At 42.1% G+C, this 20563-nt stretch overlaps 1 protein-coding gene across 10 annotated transcripts in view; it reads right to left on the reverse strand.

The window, feature by feature from the left end:
* slit2 (slit homolog 2 (Drosophila)) overlaps window positions 1–20563 on the reverse strand; it is a 78980-nt gene that overhangs the window by 15585 nt on the left and 42832 nt on the right. For 7 of the 10 annotated variants that reach the window (XM_072463975.1, XM_072463972.1, XM_072463966.1 and 4 more), the window contains exons 5-15: window positions 13130–13201; window positions 12309–12380; window positions 11575–11646; window positions 11271–11434; window positions 10382–10520; window positions 8640–8711; window positions 8480–8551; window positions 1857–1928; window positions 1564–1707; window positions 1011–1174; window positions 825–848 (exon numbers count right to left, since the gene is read on the reverse strand). In XM_072463975.1, the coding sequence (XP_072320076.1) occupies window positions 825–848; window positions 1011–1174; window positions 1564–1707; window positions 1857–1928; window positions 8480–8551; window positions 8640–8711; window positions 10382–10520; window positions 11271–11434; window positions 11575–11646; window positions 12309–12380; window positions 13130–13201 (1067 nt within the window). The remainder of the gene's footprint in view (window positions 1–824; window positions 849–1010; window positions 1175–1563; window positions 1708–1856; window positions 1929–8479; window positions 8552–8639; window positions 8712–10381; window positions 10521–11270; window positions 11435–11574; window positions 11647–12308; window positions 12381–13129; window positions 13202–20563) is intronic. The other 3 variants (XM_072463970.1, XM_072463968.1, XM_072463974.1) reach the window with 1 other exon arrangement.

Below are 20563 nucleotides of genomic sequence, written 5' to 3' on the forward strand. Positions count from 1 at the left end.
GGTGACATTAGGCTGTGGCGTCTGCACAAAAGCTGTCAAAGACTGTCCAATACAGCTAATCGTAAGTCAACATACAAACTTTTAATAAATACTTATAAACTGGCACTCATCTCCATGACAGACTGATCGCTTGGTTTCTGACTACAGCGCACAGAGCTACTTGTTTATCGAGCGTTCACACTGTTTTTGATTCATGCTGGTTTCAGGCCAGTTTGGTTCTGAGGTAGACTTGGTTTGGATTTGTTCCAGTTCTAGTTTAGTCCTGGTCTAGTCCATGTTTGGTTCCAGGTTAAGTCCCAGTTTTTTATGTTGTGTGCGTGCAAATGTGAACGTACCCCAAAACTCCTTGAAGATGAGGAGAATGTATGATCATGTTAACCACTAAAACCACTTTTCTTGCAGAGAAGGAGAATGAGGGAGAGAGGGTGATATCCATTTGCTTGATTCTCTATTTTTGACCAATAACTGATTAATTGTTTGATTTTCTAACTTCCTGCTGTAAAATCAACAATTTTGAAAGCTCTGTGAGGCCACTGCTTGTTGTGATTGTGGACGTTACGAAAATAATTTGAATTGAATGAATATTTTGGTGTAATATATTGAAGTGGTGCCACATGTACAAAATCCCTTCTAGCATCATAGGCTACTATATATAATGCAATCTGATCCAGCATCTGATTTAGTATCAACTTTACCCTGACAGCTTTTGTGCAATAGTGAATATAAAGCTGCATTTGCTGTGAATGTGATCAAACCAAGTCACTCTGTGTGAAGCGAGTGTCATAAAGAGCCATTCCCACACACGACATGCTGCTTTACAATACCTGGGATGAAATACTGTTCTCTCGCTAATAGAGACAGAGAGTGGGCACGTCAATAAAAAGGCACTGATAAAAAAAAGTAAAAACTTTTGAGCAGTTTGAGCTCAGGTTAGTAGAGACTCAAGGGAAACTCCACAGGAACACACAGAAAGTGAAAGAGTTGGACTTTCTGTCATCTCTTTTTCTTACCTGAGCAGCGGAACTTCTTGCTCTTGATCTGCCCGATGCGTTTGTTGGCGAGGCGTCGTGGGCTGGTGCAGCGCGCTCCACTGGTCTCTATCGGGTTGTCCTGGAGGTAGTCGGCCAGCCACTTAAGATGACAGTCACAGATGAAGGGGTTCTGGGCTAAGTGCCTATGTGTTTTCAAAGGACAAACACACAGAGATAAGTGGTCGGACAAATGGGGTGAGCATAGCATACACAGACACTATAAGAGCTGAATTCAATGGAATATTTGATTAATAATGTGTTTTTTGTAGGCACACGGACACAATTACGTGCTGGAAACGAATATAAAACACAAACTATACCAATAAATGTATTACAATCCCTTAATTAACGTATTGATGTGTTGGACTTTGACCCTGGACTTTGTAACTTCTACTATGATAACGTTCTATATACTGAATACCCAGACAAACAAATTATAGCTGCCATGGTTGATGAATATAAATATATCTCTTGTGTGTTTTGTTAAAATAGACAGCGACAGATCACATGGTCAGACTGGCGGTGAGCGTACAGGGTCTGTATGGCCCGCAGTGATGAGAACGTTCCCTTGGCGATGGTCTGCAGCTTGTTGTCGTACAGTGATAACAGATTGAGGTTGTGGAGGTCCTGGAATGCATCTACTCGCAGACAGGCGATCTTATTAGCATTCAGTAACCTGCAAGACACAGCGAAATGAAGAGACGTCTTATCCTCTTATCATGATTAGGCGAGTGTTTCCAGTGTTACAGGTCAGTGGCGATGGCACAATCACAAAGTCCCAACATCCATAAAGTGTCTCCGTGAATAATAAAGAGATGTACTTACAATAGCTGCAGAGAGAACAGACCCTCGAACAGGCCCTTGGAGATCTCTGTGATCTTGTTCCCATACAGGACTCTAGAAAACAGTATAAGTTAGAATGTTACTTATGGGAACAATAACAATTAAAGCCGCAAGCGGCATCCAACGGCCCTCGCGGGCCGCCGGCCTTCCGACTCTGCTCTCTGCATTTTACAGAGATGGCGCTAACGCAATTGTCTAAGAACTAAGACAGTGACACATTGGACATGTACAATGCTGTGCTTAACCAGTGCAAATGAAGACAAATATCGGTCAAATGTGCAGCTCCAGCGCACAGAGACCGTGACACTTGGAATAAAAATATGGATAACTTTTGATGCCCCGCTTGTGTAGATGATTCTCCCCAAATATGAACTTGATCGGATAATCGCCCTAGGAGGAGTTTGTTAAAGTGTGAAGTGTAAAAATGTGGTCATTTTAGAGATTTTGCGGTTTCCCCATAGGGATAACATGGGATGTTTCTGTCATCGCTACGGCTACGCTTTACCAAATATGACTTTGGCTCCCATACTTTTATTTTGGGGATGGCAAATGAGAATTGTGTGCAAAATGTCATGTCATTTGGAAAAACTCTTGTTTATAGGCCACTCTGAAGGCCAAATAGTCCAAATTCTGCGAAAAGTTTGCGGCTCAGCTGCACAGAGACCGTAAATGTTATCCATAAAATTTGAATAACTTTTGATGCCCCACTTGTCTAGAGGAGGTACACTGATTTTGAGATCGGTGGGCCAAACGCACTAGGAGGAGTTTGTTAAAGTGTGAAGCGTAAATGTGAACATTTCAAGGATTTGGCGTTTTTCCCATTTGTGACAGTATATTTGCAGCTCCACGGCACAGAGACCGTACCACTTAAAATCAAAATATGGATAACTTTTGATGCCCCGTTTATGTAGATGATTTTCCCCAAATATGAGCTTGATCGGGCAATCGGCCTGGGAGGAGTTCGTTAAAGTGTGAAGCGTAAAAATGTGGTCATTTTAGAGATTTTGCTGTTTTCCCATTTCTGACATATATTTGCGGGTCCGCCACACAGAGACCGTAGCACTTAGAATCAAAATATGGATAAGTTTTGATGCCCCGCTTGTGTAGATGATATTCTCCAAATATGAACTTGATCGGACAATCGCCCTAGGAGGAGTTCGTTAAAGTGTGAAGCGTAAAAATGTGGTGATTTGAGCGATTCTACGATTTTCCCATAAGGATAACATGGGATGTTTCTGTCATCGCTACGGTTACGCCGTACAAAATATGACTTTGGCTCTCATACTTTCATGATCAGGATGGCAAATTAGAATTTTGTTCAAAATATCATGTCATTTGGAAAAACTCTATTGCTTATAGGCCACTCTGAAGGCCAAATAGTCCGAATTCTGGGAAACGTTTGCGGCTCCGTCGCACAGAGACCGTAAAAGCTATCCTTAAAATGTGGATAACTTTAGATGCCCCACTTGTCTAGAGGACGTACACCGATTTTGAGGTTGGTGGGCAAAACGCACTAGGAGGAGTTCGTTAAAGTGTGAAACAGAAAAATGTTGATATTCAAGAGATTTAGCGGTATTCCCATAGGGATAACATGGGAAGTTTATGTCATCGCTACGACTACGCCGTAAAAATTAAGGCATTTGTCTGATTGGCTTTTTTGATCGGGACGCCAAAATAGAATTTTGGGTAAAGTTTAGAATATTTTGGTAAAACTAATTTTTGACCTTCAATGTTAATTTAAAGGTCACTCTGTAGGGGGCGCTATCGCGCCCATTTAAATTTTGTCATCATAAACTTGTCCAAACTAGAAAGTTGAACAACTGATTCAAATTTGGTCATAATCGGACTGGTTTTGATCAAATGGGAGCAATTTTTAGACCTGCAATATTCTTAAATAAGTTGTCCAACTTTGCGGCTGCGCCGCACACAGACCGTAAAAGGTATCTCCAAAAATTGGATAACTTTAGATGCCCCACTTGTCCAGAGGACGTACGCCAATTTTGAAGTTGGTGGGCAAAACGCCCTAGGAGGAGTTCGTCAAAGTTTGACGTGAACAAAATGGCTAACACAGCGTGTTTTCATTTTCTAAGGAAGATGGCGGCCATAGGGTAAGTCTGGGGGTGTGGTCACAATGATTTTTTTTTTTGTCCTCACGAGAGGAATGCGTGTCCCGAATTTCGTAGCTTTACGACAAAGTTGACCTCGGGGCGTCTCCCATAGGCGCAATGTATTTTGACTTTTGTCGGTGGCGCTGTCGCGCCATTTTTTGACGAAAAAAAAAATGGCCCAGAAAAAACAAAATTTTTCGCCGATTCTGAATTTTGGGCAAAGTTTGGTGAGTTTTTGAGCATGTTCAGGGGGTCAAATTAGAGATCAAAGCGCTGAAGAAGAACAAGAAAAAAAAATATAGCCGCAAGCGGCAATGATCGGCCCTCGCCACGCCGCCGCCACACCGCCGCCACGCCGCAAGAGGAGGGGGCGCTAACGCGCCCCAATTGTCCTTTTATTACGCCTACTGCTGAATCTGTGACGCTGTCACATCTTCTCCCCTTTGTTTTACCATCAAAAAGCAATTTTATTTTGAATTCTTGGCAAAATGTGCGGCTTTGCCGCACAGACACCGTGACTCTTTGAATGAAAATGTGGATAACTTTTGATGGTCTTGAAGATGAGTCTCACCAAATTTCAGGTTAATAGGGCTGACGCCCTGGGAGGAGTTTGTGAAAGTCTAAAGTGTAAACATGTTCTGGCGATTTCCCCATTGGAATAACATGAAAGGTTTCGGTCATCGTTACGGCAACGCCATAACAATTATGACATGAGTCATTGACTTTTTTGATGGGGATGCTAAAATTGAGTTGTGTGTCAAATTTCATATAATTTCGCAAAACTAAACATTTAACCTCCATATAAAATCTGTAGGGGGCGCTGTGGCGCCAAATGAATTTATTTCACTTCAAGTAGGTTTAGGGCAAAGAGTTTAACAACTGATTCTAATTTGACGCAATTCGGACTTTATCTGCGCAAACGGCAGAAATTTTAAATATGGGAGATTTCTGAAATTATAGCTACAGTTTGCGGCTTTGCCGCACAGAGACCGTGAGAGGTATCAATGTAATTTGGATAACTTTTGATGTCCCACTCCTCAGTAGCATTTTCACCAAATTTCAGCTTTTTAGGGCCAACGCCCTGGGAGGAGTTCGTAAAAGTACGACGTTTGGAAAAACTCCGAAGTCATGTTTAGCCATTTTTGAAGCAATATGGCCGACATTTGGTTGGGCGGACGGCGTTGCCGTAATAATATTTTTTACTTCTCTTGTCACCATCTACCTCTGCGCCAAATTTCATGATTCTACGATCAGATTTTTTTTGGGTCATTTCCCATCTCTCAATGCATTTTTGGTACATTTGGGGGCGCTGACGCGCCAATTTTTTTTATTTTAGAAAAGGGAAATAGCCAGAATGTAGAGAGGCACGATTTTTAGAGGTGTGCAAATTTTTGTGACTTTTCGTCAATGTTCACTGGGTGAAAAATAGGGGGGTTGGTCCCGAGAAGAAGAAAGAATAATATTCCGATGCAAAAACAATGTTTCCCATTTTTCAAATATCATAAACTATACATTTTCGGAAAGCGCTCGCGCTTTCCTACCTCATGGTGTGGGTCCCTGGTCACTGACGGGTACTTTCGATAATTTTGAGTTTTTGGCCCTCTATACAGTAATAATGTTCAATTTTTGCCTTACATGCTTATATGCACGGAACATGCAAGAGATGGGGAACGTATTCGTGAGCTACTTAGCGCAAATGAGTGCTTTATATGGGGATCATCCCAATGTAAAGTGCTCGTTTAGTGCGAACTTTTGCACGGGCTTCGCCCGTTTACAACGGTAATGTTCCATTTTCCTACAACTAATTAGTATGCACGGGGCGTGCATGAGTGGAGGAGTGCGTTAGTGAGTGTTTGGAAGTGGCCTTACGAGATTAATAGGCCTCTCGCCAGCTTGTGGCGCTCGGGCCTAATAATAATATTTTTAGCAAAAACAATATAGCCGTTTCCACTATAACAACAAATTATACATCGTTTGAAAGCTCTAAGCCTTCCCGATGCCGCCATGGGGTGGAATCATCATTACGAGCGCTTACGCGCTCGTCACTCCCTATTCCGTCGGGATGCCCCGCCCACTCCCCATAGACTTCCATTGATTTGAGCAGATACAAGCATGGCCCATGCCTGCGGCATGGATTCTCGCATACGGGACAATGCCAGGAGGGTTTTTGAAGGAATGCAGCGCTTCGCGCTGCTGTTGTCAACAATTAGTGAATGGGCTACGCCCATTCACTAATTGTTGACTATTTCTGTCATAGCAGGAGTAAGTATGCATGATCCATGCCTTCGGCATGGGCTAGTTCACTGTACTTGCCAGGGGCGACGGGGCACCAAACATGCGGGCTGCGCCCGCATGTTTGGTCAGACAGTTGCAACGCTGCCTTCGGCAGCGTTGCGGGAGCAATAGGCCCTCCGCCCTGCTGGGGCTCGGGCCTAATTACTAAAACAACAGTACCCATGTTTTATAAAGCTGCCAAGGAATACGATTATTTAATTTGGTACTTTAACTAAGCAGAGTGAGGAAATATAGTAATCTTGAGATGCTTTATTTTTATTTTATCTTTTGTTTTTTAATTTATTTTTAATTTTTGTTTTTATTTTTATTTTTATATCTTTATTTATTTTTCCCCTCCATCCCTTGTTGGGAAATGAGAGGTTTTGTCTATAGGAGTTTTTGTTTATAAGAGTTCTTCTTTTGAGAGTGTTTTTAAACTTCCTATAAGTTATCTGTCCTTTTCCTCTGTATCTACCTGCGTTGCAACAATGAAATTTCCCCATATGTGGACAATAAAGGATTATCTTATCTTATCTTGTGTAAAATAAAGATTTTGATAAGAACAAAAGATAAGAATTTTGTATTTCATTCATCCAGTATTTATACAATGAAATTTGGTCATTTGAATTTCACTGATTGTCAGTTCCGGTAATAAAAATAAATCCGCTAAACGAAATAGTTTGTTTTAACAGGATGTGGGTTTGAAAGTAATACATCTGAATGGTCAGTGCTGCTTCGTCCCACTGCCCCTGAACGTAACACAAGCTTAAGTAAAGTCCTGAAAATGTAAAAAAACCAACAACATAAAACTGATGTGTCTTTGATGCAGAACAACACTAGCCTCTTTTCCTTTTGGCTCCACTTTAAAGGCCCCGATAAAACATTACCAGTTGCCTCTGCCAACACGCATCACATAAAGCATAAATAGTTATGAACATGTTTCATTTAAATGTCAAAGCCAAATAAGACCTTCATAAATCTACTGTCAGAAGAATGCGCGCTGCCTTTTTAAAATCTTTTTTCTTTTTAGAGAACGTTTACAAATCTTTCAGATTAGATCCACGAGCAGGTCGGGGGCTGAGCTTGCGTGCGTGTGTCGAGTTATCAGCCGTCTTTACGCTTCACGCCGAGTCAACGGTTGTGCTTAAGACACATGTTTCAGATTGCCGTTTGATTTCATTGTGCTGAGTGGCTGTCCCTCGGAGACATTAGGGTGGGGAACACAAAGTGCAAGCAGTGGACGCTTCATTAAACACACACACACACACTCACACTCACACTCACACACACACACACACACACACACACACACAATCAATGGCTCGTTTACATCGCCCTAACACAGTGAGTCTTAATGCAAAAGCCATACACTGAGGTGGTGTGTCAGCGTGAAAAGTGTGTGTCCTATTCTCTCTGTGGTGAATGTGTAATGAGGTGGCAGAAGACTCCATTCAGCAAGTCAGCGTTTATGAATTATTGACTTTGGAGGAGACGGGGGCCTTAATATAGCTCCGTTGTGAAATAACTTGACAATGCTCTACCCCTCCGAGACTTCTGCAGCCCGGCCACCCTCACGCACCGTTCCACGCAAAATGGCTTGACCTGAATCCAAACGGCGACCTTTTAAAACTTATTTTCTGTTTTTTGGATTGATGCTGTAAATCTTCTAGTTGCATATTACAAGTACATTAAAAAAGGTTAAATATTGCAGTTTGATTTGCGGTATGAACGTAAGGTTAAGGTTTTAGTGAGATTGTTAAAAAAAAGTCAAATTATACTTTTATTCACAGAAAGAAAATATTTTTGGACCAAAAGCTGGAACTTAATCAAAACTTCAAACCAAGTCTACATTTATTACTGAAATGGGATTATAACATGATTTACTATGTAACTTTTCTGGTGGTGGGAGGGGTTATTGCCTCGCTTAAAATGTTCCACGGTGCATTATTAAACTTATCCATGGAAACAAGCAGAGGAGGCCGTCAGGAGAAGTTACATGCCAGATCTGTGGCCAGGTGACCATTCTCACAGTCAGAATACATGTTTTTCAAGGCATCTTTGAGCAATAAAGAACCCTGTAATTAAATGAACGCCAGCCAGAAACATTTCATGCTCTTCTGTGCAATATCCCAAGCAAAGACATTAACATGCTGCTTTGGCTTGTCCTTAATCGACTGTGATTTCATGCAAATAAACAGTTTTTGCGACTGAACCAATACTCACAGGGAATTGAGGGAGCGCAGGCCCTGGAAAGCATCTGAGGCCAACTCGGAAATCTGGTTGTTACTCAAATCACTACGAAAAAAAATACATAAATTGCAGAGTGAAATTGTGGGGACAACGTTGGAGGCGGGACACAGAGCGCGCGTGCTGTCGTACTCACATGCGGCGCAGCTTCTTGTACGGCGAAAAGGCCCCGGCTGGGATCACCTTGATGGCGTTCTGCTCCAATCGTCTGGAACCAAACGCACACACAGCGGGCATTGAGAGGCCAGCTACATTACCATTCCCCATGTCACAGAGCTGTATCGCTGACTGCCGCTCACTCCCTGGGGGCCAGCTTTCCCCCGATAAGGCCCCTTTGATGACCCATGCCAAGGTCTGCTACATTCCTCTGATATTTCCGCCTTTTTAGCTCCGAGACGTGCCCCCGCCACGCATGGCCCTGACTATCAGCGCAGCGTTCCGTTCAGTGCCAGTCTGGCTGGGGCGGACTGAGGAGAGTGTGAAGACTCAAGAGAAAACAGCCCCAAACCTAGTGTTGTTTAAACAGTTCAAATGAGCAGTGACGAGGAAAAGTGCAGGAACATGATATGCAAACCAACTATGTGCAGCAAACTTATTATTTTATTTGGTTTTACGGCGCCTCAGCTTGGATCTCACAGACAGGCATTGTTGAACAAGCCTGGTGCGTTGCAATTAAAGTAATCCAAGCCAATTTGTTGACGCCAGGCCTAGATTTTACTGCTTCCTATTTGGATGAGACTATGGTGTTAAAAAAAAGGTATGTGCACTTTTTTCTTACCATTGACTCTGCCTTTCCCTGGTTTCACTGTGGCCTATTAGTGAGGGCATTTCAAAAGAACTTCAAGACAACTTTGTAATTATAATAGATAGTTTATTAGTTTGAATGTCTCTAGCCTTCACTATTTCTTATACATGTATAAAACCCTGATCAGCAGACGTCACGCCATGTCTCCTGTGGGATAGTGCGTATTTTTGAAAGAAACATCCAAATTTATGATTCGCAAATGTTGAAACTTTGGCTCCACAAACTTGCCATATATTTATCTTTGAAATCCTTTTAATTTACAACAATCATATGTTTGGGGTTGAATAATGACACCATTCTCTGAAGCTGTTAAGAATATCAAATACGATAAATTAACTTTGCTTATTCACGCTAATAGAATATTGAACTTTGAGCCAGTTGTTGTTTCATGTGGATACGCCCGGTAATTACAGCGATATTTCACCTAATCCAGGTCAACAAATCTGCAATCTGTTTCCAGCTTAATTTTAAACAACAGGATTTCTGGAATATTATGATGTCATGTGAACGCAACACTGCAGAATAATAAATCAATGAATGAATGAGTCAAAAATCAAGTTTCCATGATCCTATTTAACACGACTTTGGATAAAATAGACTTTTCACTGACAAGCCGTCGTTCAAGCCTTCGTCATTGATTATTTTTTTCAGATTGGTTTAGTTTTGGCCCCTTATGGTTAAAATGAGATCATAACGGCCTATTGTACTCCACTGCGCCAAGGGAAAACAACTGGAATACATTTCATAGTTACATCTGATCAAAAGAAGTCACTGAAACATTTGTTCTTGTACAAGCCCTGCATTTTAACACCAGTGTCACATTCAAACGCCCCTTCCCCTATCTAATCCCCATCTTTCCTCAATGCCACACGCAGACAAGAGATACGATCTGCCGTGTCCTTCAGGATCATCCCTTCTCGCCCCTCCCGTTCATTATTTCCTCAAGCAGTGAACGGCGGCTTTCTCATTTCACAGATGCGCGCTTTGACTCCTCTGCACCGAAAGAAATGCATCCCGAGAAGACAAAAGATGCATACAGATACATATCATAGCGGGGACTGTGCGCGCCTCACATTTCGGTGATGGTCTCGGGCAGGTTGGTGGGGATCTCCGTCAGGCCCTTCCCGCGGCAGTCCACGATGTTGTTGCTGCAGGTGCACGACTCGGGGCACTGGATCACGCTGCAGGAGGCGGCCGACGACGACTGGTGACCTACACGGACACACGGTCGTACATTAGACACGAAACATGGGCGCGGATGTAAGAAAGACTGTCGTATCTGTGATGTTAAACTGTGCCACTGTCAAGTGAAGTTTATTTCTTTATTTGATAGGGACAAGGCGGTCACACATACAGTAGTTACAAGCGTGCAGGTCATGTGGTGTGTACGGAGTATATATCAAGTGCTTATTTATTTATTTATTGTTTATTTGATAGGGACAGGTACAACACACATATATATTCAACATGTAGTAATGCTCCTATTCTCTTAAATTCCTATATTCAAACACATAATGTACACACACAATACAATATTTACAGGTGGGTCCAAATCTGGTTTGTTACAAACCAAGACGTGAGCCTCGATGTGGACAATTTAGGATCTGACGTGCACTTCAGTTCCACAGTTCCTAATTAAAAACTGTGTGGGATTTCGCAGTCGACTGATGTTCCTGGTTTGTCTCTGAACAAATATACTAAGTAGCTTTGCTGCTGGATTATCAATATGTATGTTGCAGTGGTGGCTGGGAACGGAAGTGTATAATTTATGATACATTGGGTGATTATATCTTTTGTATTATATGAATGATGGATTTCTGTAAATTGAGGTATGAAATCATGAATACTTGCCTTCATCCCATTCTTGAAGGACAGTACAATAACAAGACAAAGCACAGATGTTTTATTGGCCAGAACACAGATATTATGCTATAATAGCATACACTCCGGTAACACTCTTACCTGAGCAGACAAACTCTTTCTTCTGCACCTCAGCCACATTGTGTCCTCTGAGGTGTGGAGGAGACATGCACTGTGTGTACAGGCCCAAGCGGGGGCGCTGTCGCAGCCACTCAGACAGCCAGGCCACATGACAGTCACACTGCAGGTTATTGGAGTGCAGGCGGCTGAGGGGAGTGACACAGGACAGATAAGTGATGGAGATCACAGATACGGGACAATGGGAAAGAGGAGGGGCACAAGGACATATTGATCAAATGGCTGCAGATGAGAGATGTGCTCTCTTTAATGTAGAAAAGGCACTTACAAAGTGCGGAGCTTGGGCATGTGGTTGAAGCTGGCCACGGACAGACGGCTGATGTTGTTATTGTTGAGTGTGCTGCAGCAAGAAAACACAAGATTTAACTTAATACATAGCAAAAATGAATACAAATGTTGCTTACTGTTGCATGATAATAAACCAGAAGAATTACAACCTCCTCTAACAGTATATGATTTAAAACGACCTTACACCTTAACACTGTAAACAGACAAGCAATACAATCACTGAAGTCTGCAATGAAGAACCTTAACCTTGCCAACCTTAACAACAAAAAGTAATAGCCTGCAAAAAAGTCCCAGCATTTTCTTTTATAACCATGCTGCTTTTTGTCTACAAAGTTTGATTTAATTGGTTCTGGATACATGATGATTTTAAACTGTAAAACGGTGAAAAAGGGTCAGTATTGGGAAGAACTATATGCATTTAGAATACTGAATACCTGCATTAAAAAAAAGTTGTTGCATATTCCTTCACATGGAAAAATTGCCCATGAAAGATTTGTTCCACTAATACCATGCAGTCAAAAACTAACTTGCACGATGCAGCCCTGCAATGAATACCTTTGATTTTAGGAAAGAAAATGTTTTCTGAATACCACCAAAGAAAAGAGTAACCAGAATACAGCTACTCAAAATGTGTGTTCTGCATGCATAGTTTTGGGACAGGTATTTAGTTTCCCAACACTGTATCAGGTGAACTAAACAAAAACTGTTACTTACAGCACTTCCAGGTCACGTAATGCTCGGAAAGCTCCATCTTCAATGCAGCTGATGTGGTTATAGTCCAGCTGGCTGCAGACACAAGTGAAGTGTAGTGAGTTTAAGCATCTGCAGTGGACTTTAAGTCAGACTGACATTAGGCTGCAATAAGCCCTTCTCACACTGTGATCCTTTCTTTCTAGATTGTTGTGGATGTATTTCTGAATATTTTACTATCGTGAACCATTTGCCTTCCTCTTCTCCACTACAGTATCTGACGTCTGGTTTATATGCGCTGCTTTTTACCTCTTACTGCAGCTCTCTCTCTCTTTTCTCAATCGCTTTAGTGAAACAATTTAATTAAGACATAAAGACAGTAAATCATACGCTGTCCCCCGCATGCTAATGTGTGCGCACACACAAACCCACAAATACGCACTACACATATACCTTGTCCTTTTACAATAATTGCAGGCATTCACAAAATATCTATGGGGGAAAAACAGGATGCTGCAAAACAGTTTGGAAATCCATATTTACAGAATTAGTGGTGGGCAATTACTTTGGCTGCAAAATGACCAACAATTATCTTCAATCATTCAATCCGCGACAGAAGCCAAACAATCAGGGAACACAAATGCCAGAGGAGTGACATCTATGGACGCTAAAATGCACAAACAGCCCTAATGAGCGGAGGTGCCAGTCAATACGGCGAGCAGGGAGGGGCATGACATTTAGCACAATGAAATATTAATGTCACACAAGGGGGCCATGCGCAATTGCAAACGCAGGGGGGAAAAAGTGCACACATGGTGAAGGAGATGTGAGAAGGTGCGACTCACAGGTTCTTGATCTCAACAGCTCCTCTGAAGGCCTTCCTGGGAACACCCTGGATTTGGTTCTCGCTCAGATCTCTAGAAACAGAAAAACAACATGATGGTTAGAAATATGTGATGTCAGTTGTCCAAAATACACTCAAAGTTGTTTGACTTTGAGCATCTTTTACAGGCTTCAAAAGTTGATCTACTCACACTGCCTGTAGGGGGCAATAGTGTTCTCCTCTTTATGTAGCATTTCCCCATGACTTAAAGCAGCAAGCATCAAGTTGTACAGGCAGAAGTTCAACATTAAGGGCCTATAAAGCTGATATAATTGATGTCATTTGAAAAGTCAGATGTTTTTTTATGTTAATTAGAGCAGAGGTTACACAATTGTTTAAGATTTCAGCAAAAAAAGCAAAAAAAAGCTTTCAAGTTTTTCTTTTCTTTTTGGGTAGTGGTGTGATAACTGTCACAAACGTTACAGGAAACAAATCTGACCATAAAAAACCCCAAACATGAAAAAACAGCACCTTTTATAGTATAAATTTGGTTTTGGGGATCCTCAGGGATAAGCAATAATACAAGTGTACTGTATAAAACAAGCCAAAAATTCCTACTTTTGATTTGATTTGATCTGCTCCCGGTGAGTTTGAGTGTGTCTCTGTTTCCCCTGTGTGTCCTCAGCCACTTGTCTGACTGGCCCAGGTTCCAGACAGACAACTTTGACCTTTCACTCTTGACCTTCCAGCTCTTGACCTAAGCTAATCGGCTAGAAGCTAATACATTCTTGAAATTCCCCAGAAGGCATAATTTCATGCTGTTTTAATGTTGGATGCAGCTCCCTCTCAAATCCCCTTTCAAAATAAATAATTACGCTTAACAGGATTAACTATCCAGATTAACATTTACAAGCTTGATATGGCTAATTAACCCATAATATTAGAGAAAGTGGACATCCTCTGCTTGCGGTCAGGGGAAAATCCCTTTGGCTTGACTGATGAAGGACACGCCTCTTTTTTCCGAACACATTGTTTTTCTGCCGTGATTTGATTTATGTTTTCAATAAATTCACAAACAGAGAGAATAAAACTCATTTGTCAGCAGGCCCTAAATGCGGGATCACACACAAACTAAACAGAATATTATGGCCCTCATCCTTCCATGTTCTTGCTAATGTCCCCTCTACGTCCACTCACTCCTCACCTGACCCACCAAATCGCAGTGATTCTGGGATCAATGCTTGTGATCTTGCTAAAGCCTTTACAAACACCAGTCAGATGAATCGAGGACTTTACCTTTCACTGTTTTGCGCACACACAGCAGCACTCACCCACACACCTCGAAGCGCCTGGTCCGAATCAAATGGACTGTATCCTGATACTGTTTTTACTGGGACAGAGGGGGTCTGGAAAACAGCCATGCTCTTTTAACCGCTGGAACTCCAAATCCAAATAAATATGATGAAAGTGCTCCCTACACGCTCAGACACATAGCTTCCACTGAACATCTGCATGTGTCGTGGAGGGCCTGCCAGCGGTCCATGAGAGAAGGGTTGACAGGTTGACAGTACTTTGTGCTTTGTTAACGCCACGACGGCAAGTGACACGGCTATGTGGTCCCAGGCCAAGTGTGTGGAGAAACAACTTATTCAGCAGGAACGGTCCCGCATGACATGTAAGAGGTGAAGGCAAGTCGAGCCAATTGTACGCACATGACTCCTGTTGCTTCCGACAAAGAAAAGCAATGCAAGTCAGCAACTGAGGAGGAAAAACATGAATATAGCATCTTCTGAGAAGTGGAGTCATGCCACGACATAAAATGCATGAAAAACAAACAAATGAGTTCTGTAGATATAGTTGTTGTTTTAAGAGGAATGATAATGTCACGGTGAAGAGCTGCTCTCCACCTGCTTTTACTTTAGACGGGTCCACAAGTCCGATAGTGCTTACATTTGTATCTAATTATAAAAAGCTTTATTTTTATGTATGGTTTTTAAAGGACAAATAGCATGCCTTATTTGTCTTGTCACTTGTTACCTTTAGTCATGCTCTTACGTAACTTTACTGTGGCGTTTCATATTTTTAGAAATTAAAATGACACCATTGTATGAAACGCACACATTTTGTTGCATTAATGTGTGCTCCAATAAACAGTCAACTGCCGCTCCCACATCTGGTTTTGGCGTTAGCATGTCATCTACTGCAGTGGGAATCACCATGGTAAAAAAACCAAAAACTAGTTACTTAAGGAACATGGCCAGGATCCTAATACTAGCACACAGTTGTAATGAATACGATTTAACGACAGAAATGCTCAGAACAATCTGACGATGATTTACATTGTTTTTTTTTTCTTTTTCTGAGGCTCATAGTAAGAGGACTTCATAAAGAGAATATATGCATTCTGAATGAAGCTAAATACAACTACAAGTATGTTTTTGATAAAGAAACACTGTTATAACATGGTTAAAAGCTCAAAAAAGTACATTTAGCATAATATGTGTCCTTTCAACATCAATGGGCCATTCCTTTCACACAGAGGAAAAGAAAACATGACACTTTGCTCCCTCTGTGATGCTGGACATGATAAGGGCACACAAGTATGTACACAGTGCAGCGCGGTTCACACACTAGTGATTGGCAGTTTGGCTTAGTCGAGGGCTCTTGAGGAAGTTCGGGAGGCCTCTGTAAACCTTTTTCATCACAGCGACCACCTGAGACACACAGCCAGAGAGAGAAAATAAATCCAACTTTCAGCCCAACTAGGAAATTGACTTCTTTGGGATTTAAGAGTGGATTTAGCTCCTCAGTTAGCCGCTAAGACAGCTGATTCGATTTCATCTTTAGTTAAATCGTCTGTTGGAAGTTCCACAAAGCACTTTCCGTTTTTCTTTCTCTATTTCTACTCGGCCGTGTCCTCCTCGTCACCCAAATGACCCTTGCGGTGGACTTCCCCAAGGTTTAACCCTTGACCTCTGAACCAGGAAGCGGCATTCATTAAAATAGACTCCAACTGAGCATGTTCATTCGTGTATAGATGTGTGTGTTTTTGTTTGAAGAGGCCGGAGGTATCGAAGCCACACATACAGGAGCTCTGGGAATATATCAAGCTGTTAAGTTGGGAGCCATCACAGGGCACAGACTGACACCGTGCAACACAAAACTGACAGCTGACAGAGGTGACCCGGCACAAAGTGGGAAAACAGACACAACTAGAACTAACCACTCACAGGTGCTGCACTGACCAGGCCCAAGCTCTTATCATACAGGAATTAGATGAAGGTCAGAAGCTGCTTGAACAGTAATGAGTTTCTACAAAGCAGCAATTTAACACAAATTATACTTCGATTTCTAAATAAATAAACAAGGAGGGAGATGAGAAATCCTTTCATTTCATACTGTTCAAAGGACTTTTGAAACCTCCGGGCAGAGGCAGCTTCTGGTAGTTGTAGGTCACTCAAGTGAAAACAATCTCTTTAATATGATCACGTCACTGGAACATCCTGAACAGTGATTGGTCAATTTGCAGCTGGCCCACAGTTTGCACAATACAGTATGATGCTACTGATCGTTAATGTCTATTGTACTAATGTTGCGTTGTAATGTTTTGAACATAATGGTGCACATAGATGAAGCTAAAAGAACACTGACTCATTCATGCTACATTTTGTTACTTTTGCTCACATTGATGAGGGCATGCTTTTGGCCCTGAGCCCCCATTGTGTGGGCGTCTCACCTCTGGTGGCCCAGGATGTGTGCATGACAAAGTCAGGTCTGCAGTGTTAAGAGCTTAGTGCTGCTTTTCTATGGAGCCTTTTCATAGTGAGAAGAGCTTTTGACGCCCTGCGTGTCTAAGAAGACCTGGCCATGAAAGAGCAGCTCTCGATTCTCCACATGCCGCCTGCCCCTCCCTCCTGTTCTCACACACTGGACACACACGCTCTCACCTACTGTCCAGCCTTCTCACAAAGTCCATTGTGCCACATCCTCTGCAACAACATTCCTCTAAATCCTCCAAATGGGGCTCCCCTCACTGTTTAGCCTGGGACTACGGGTCAGTGTTGGCAGGGCAGTAAACTAATCATCTTGTTCAAATCCTTAATCCTATTAAGAATAAGCTGTGGAGAGTAAAACAGTCAAAAATATAAAAATAATTTTGCTGAATAGAGAAAAAGGCTAAGATGGGAATGAGGTTTTTCTTCTGCGGTAAGAATAGATCCTTCACATCATTTGGAGAGCAAAGGGATGAAGTGGGCCCAAAAGATCACAGTTGTGAGAGTAATTAGGGGGAAAACCCCCCAAAAGAAAAGCAGTGAGTGAGGAGGAATGAGCAGGGAGCGGAGCGGCTTTTCTAGACAATGGATTACAGAACCACTGAGCAGACCACCACGTGGGATATGTGTTTTACATCTTAAACAGAATATTTAAGAGGTGCCTGGCTCTTTCTTGATTTTTCATTGTAAGACTATGCAGAATCAGAGAGCGTCCCACCACAGCAGCTGCCTCTAAACTAATATTGACTGTGCTCGTGAATGACACCTCTGCAACGTCTCATTGTCTTTTTCATCTATTCATGGTCACGCATCGCACACATACTTTAAATGCCAGGTGAGGAGGTTACCATGGATACGGGCCCTGGGTGGACACTTCGTGGCCATGATGGAGTGGAGGTCCCCGGGGTGTGACAGCGTGGCAATCATTCCGAAAGGTGCCTCACTAACAGCCACCTGTGTGCGCAGTTTACTGAACGAGTTCTAACTTTAGCAGCTTCTCTGATGACGTGTTGATTTAATTCGTCAAAGCTGCATATTAGTCCTGCTTGTTAAGTGTCTGTTGTATATGTCATTTTATACTCTGTTCTTTGATTTAATGATTTCTTTATTTAAATGAGAAAGTGGTGAACGTGCTTGGTGGTGGTACAACTGTCTGCCTACGGCCTCGCTAACATAAATAGCTCTTTTCAGCTCTCATTGTCTTGTTGTGCGCTCCGAAACAAAGCCGCTGCTCGCCAAACTTGTAACACTAGCACGTCGTCGCTGCGGAGACAACAGCTTCTAATCACATTTATCTGAAGCGATCCTACGTAACACATTCAACACACAGCTGCATGTAAAGGGCCCCGGCTGATTGCAGCGGCCTCCAGCCCAACGAACAGATCGGTCAGCGAACTGGGACCATGACTTCATCACAAAATGTTTACACGAGTAATTATAGACGAGTGATGAATGGGCCGCGCGCACACACACACATTGAGTGGATGGGGGCAGACAGTAATGCAGTAATTGCATATGAGCAGAGCTGAGGAGCACTTAACAGCAAGACATGGCTTCACTCAAAGACATGTGAAAGTGATACTTAGATTTACGGACAGATTGGGCATTGACAAAGCCGAGCACCTGTGCCTCTCAAAGTTATGTTTGGAGTTGCTGTACACAGTGATTATTTTTGAGAAAGAACACTTAGTCGGGCTGTTTTGGCACAATTAATCATAGAGTAATTCTATACTTCAATTCATTTCAAGTCCTTCTTAAATTGAAGGTTTTTTGTGTTAATTTCTTCTGCACACAACTGACTTTTGGGTATAAATGTATTGCCATCTCACGGAATTAAAGTCTATTCTAGCAACAGTTGACTTCAGGCGGTGTACTCAACAGATTGTGTTGGAATGATAGACGTTTTCTAAACCAGCCACTGCAGAGTCTATTCATGTAATACCTGCATGAGCGCTGACAAAGAAAAACTAACTGTGGAAGTGTGGTTTAGCGCTCTTCCCTCACAACACGACTGAGCCAGATTTGGATATGGCTTTTCGTGTGCGTTGGCATGTTCTCTAAGTGGCTTGGAACTGTTTCCAACAAACAAACCAAAGTAAAGGCAAATCCTCTAGTTTAGTTACTCCTGACACTGCCATCATATCGTTTACAAGAAACACAGAAGAAACATGCAATTTATAAATGCTTTTAGGCAGGTTTGGTTCAGTTAAAAATGTTTTCAAGCATGTTCCTGTTCCACAGCGAAGGACAGAAAACATTCACATCAAGAGCAGAGAATCACAAAAACAATATAACATACTCTACAGCTCACGGTCAACGACTACAAGTGCAGCCTTCTGCCAAAAACGTCTGTATGCTTTAAAAAGGGGGCATTAGAGCTGCTTGACCTCAAACAGAGCCTGGTGCAGGTGTGGAAAAGCTCTGTCCAGAACCCCAACCAATGTGTTTACTCATAGACTTAAAGTTAAAGAGCAAATTTCTTTTTACTGTTTTTTGGGGGGGTGAAATACGCCAGCTTCTTAACTTCTTCTTGCGTAGTTCAGAAAAAAAATGAGATACTTTATTAATATTCTATTGCCAACTATTGCCTGGATCTGGCACAGAGCCCAGCAGAGTCACCCACTACATCTGCATCCTGCATTTAGCACACTGTAATCAAACTTTAGGATGCACCTTCTTACACTTCTCTCTCTCTCCTCTTTTTATTTCCTGCCTCGTTACACTGTGCCCGTGTGCCCTCCTCTGTGTAATGAGTCTAATCCATCAGGCAGACAGTATTAATCGTATTTCGATAGCAGTGCATTCGCTGACTGCTCGCTGCTGTCTTTGTCTCTGTACGAGTCAATAACCCCGGCTCCTCCGCACGGCCTATGACAGTTATAGACCCAGCCCATGTGTATGTATGAGCACATGTAGCCTGTTTAGTGTGTTCCTCCAACTCAGCACTACACGAGAAAATTTATGGACGTTTGGGCCGGTGAAGCACTGTCCAAAACACACAACGTTGGTAGACACCGCAGCTAAAATGACCGCCGAATTGGATAAGATGCCAGACCACTCTTAAGCCACAAGTGACATCATGTCCACTTCCTGTTTGCATTGCGTTTCACTAAAACAATAAATAGAACACAAAGATGGGAATTTGCCTGTGTCTAGTCAGTAGAAGAAAATCAAATACTGCGCTTCCATCTCTTTGACAATAACCTAATCAGGGATTTTCCTGTGGCAAAAAAGATAATTCAGTAACATGTCTTGTCTTATTCCAGGTAAGAATGTTGTTAAAGGAGGTATATTGTGCTTTTTAACAGTACATAGTATGAAACTATAACTCCATTTTACAGTTTGTTCATTTTAAACTGTTAAATTGATCTAAAACAGCTCAGAAATTATAGGACTATTTACTTCCTGCAGAACTGATCAGCCTGTTCATTGTTCCAAGCCCCTTAGCAAGTAGCTACTATTAATTTACTTGGTTTTATTGTTGAAAAATAGCTGTAAAACATTCTTGTACCCTGCATGACATTTGCAAGACAACGCAGGACTACACAAATATGCAGGAATCAATCTAATTACAACTCGGAGTATGATATTGACAAAGGAACACCATCATGACGTGGTTAAAAGCACAGAAAGGTTGATTTAACATATACTTTGGTAATAGTAAATTCAATAACTAAAAGGGT

Source organism: Eucyclogobius newberryi, unplaced genomic scaffold (assembly GCF_026437365.1).
Source record: "Eucyclogobius newberryi isolate DKJ021-1_F unplaced genomic scaffold, fEucNew1.0.hap1 SCAF_4, whole genome shotgun sequence".
NCBI lineage: Eukaryota > Metazoa > Chordata > Actinopteri > Gobiiformes > Gobiidae > Eucyclogobius > Eucyclogobius newberryi.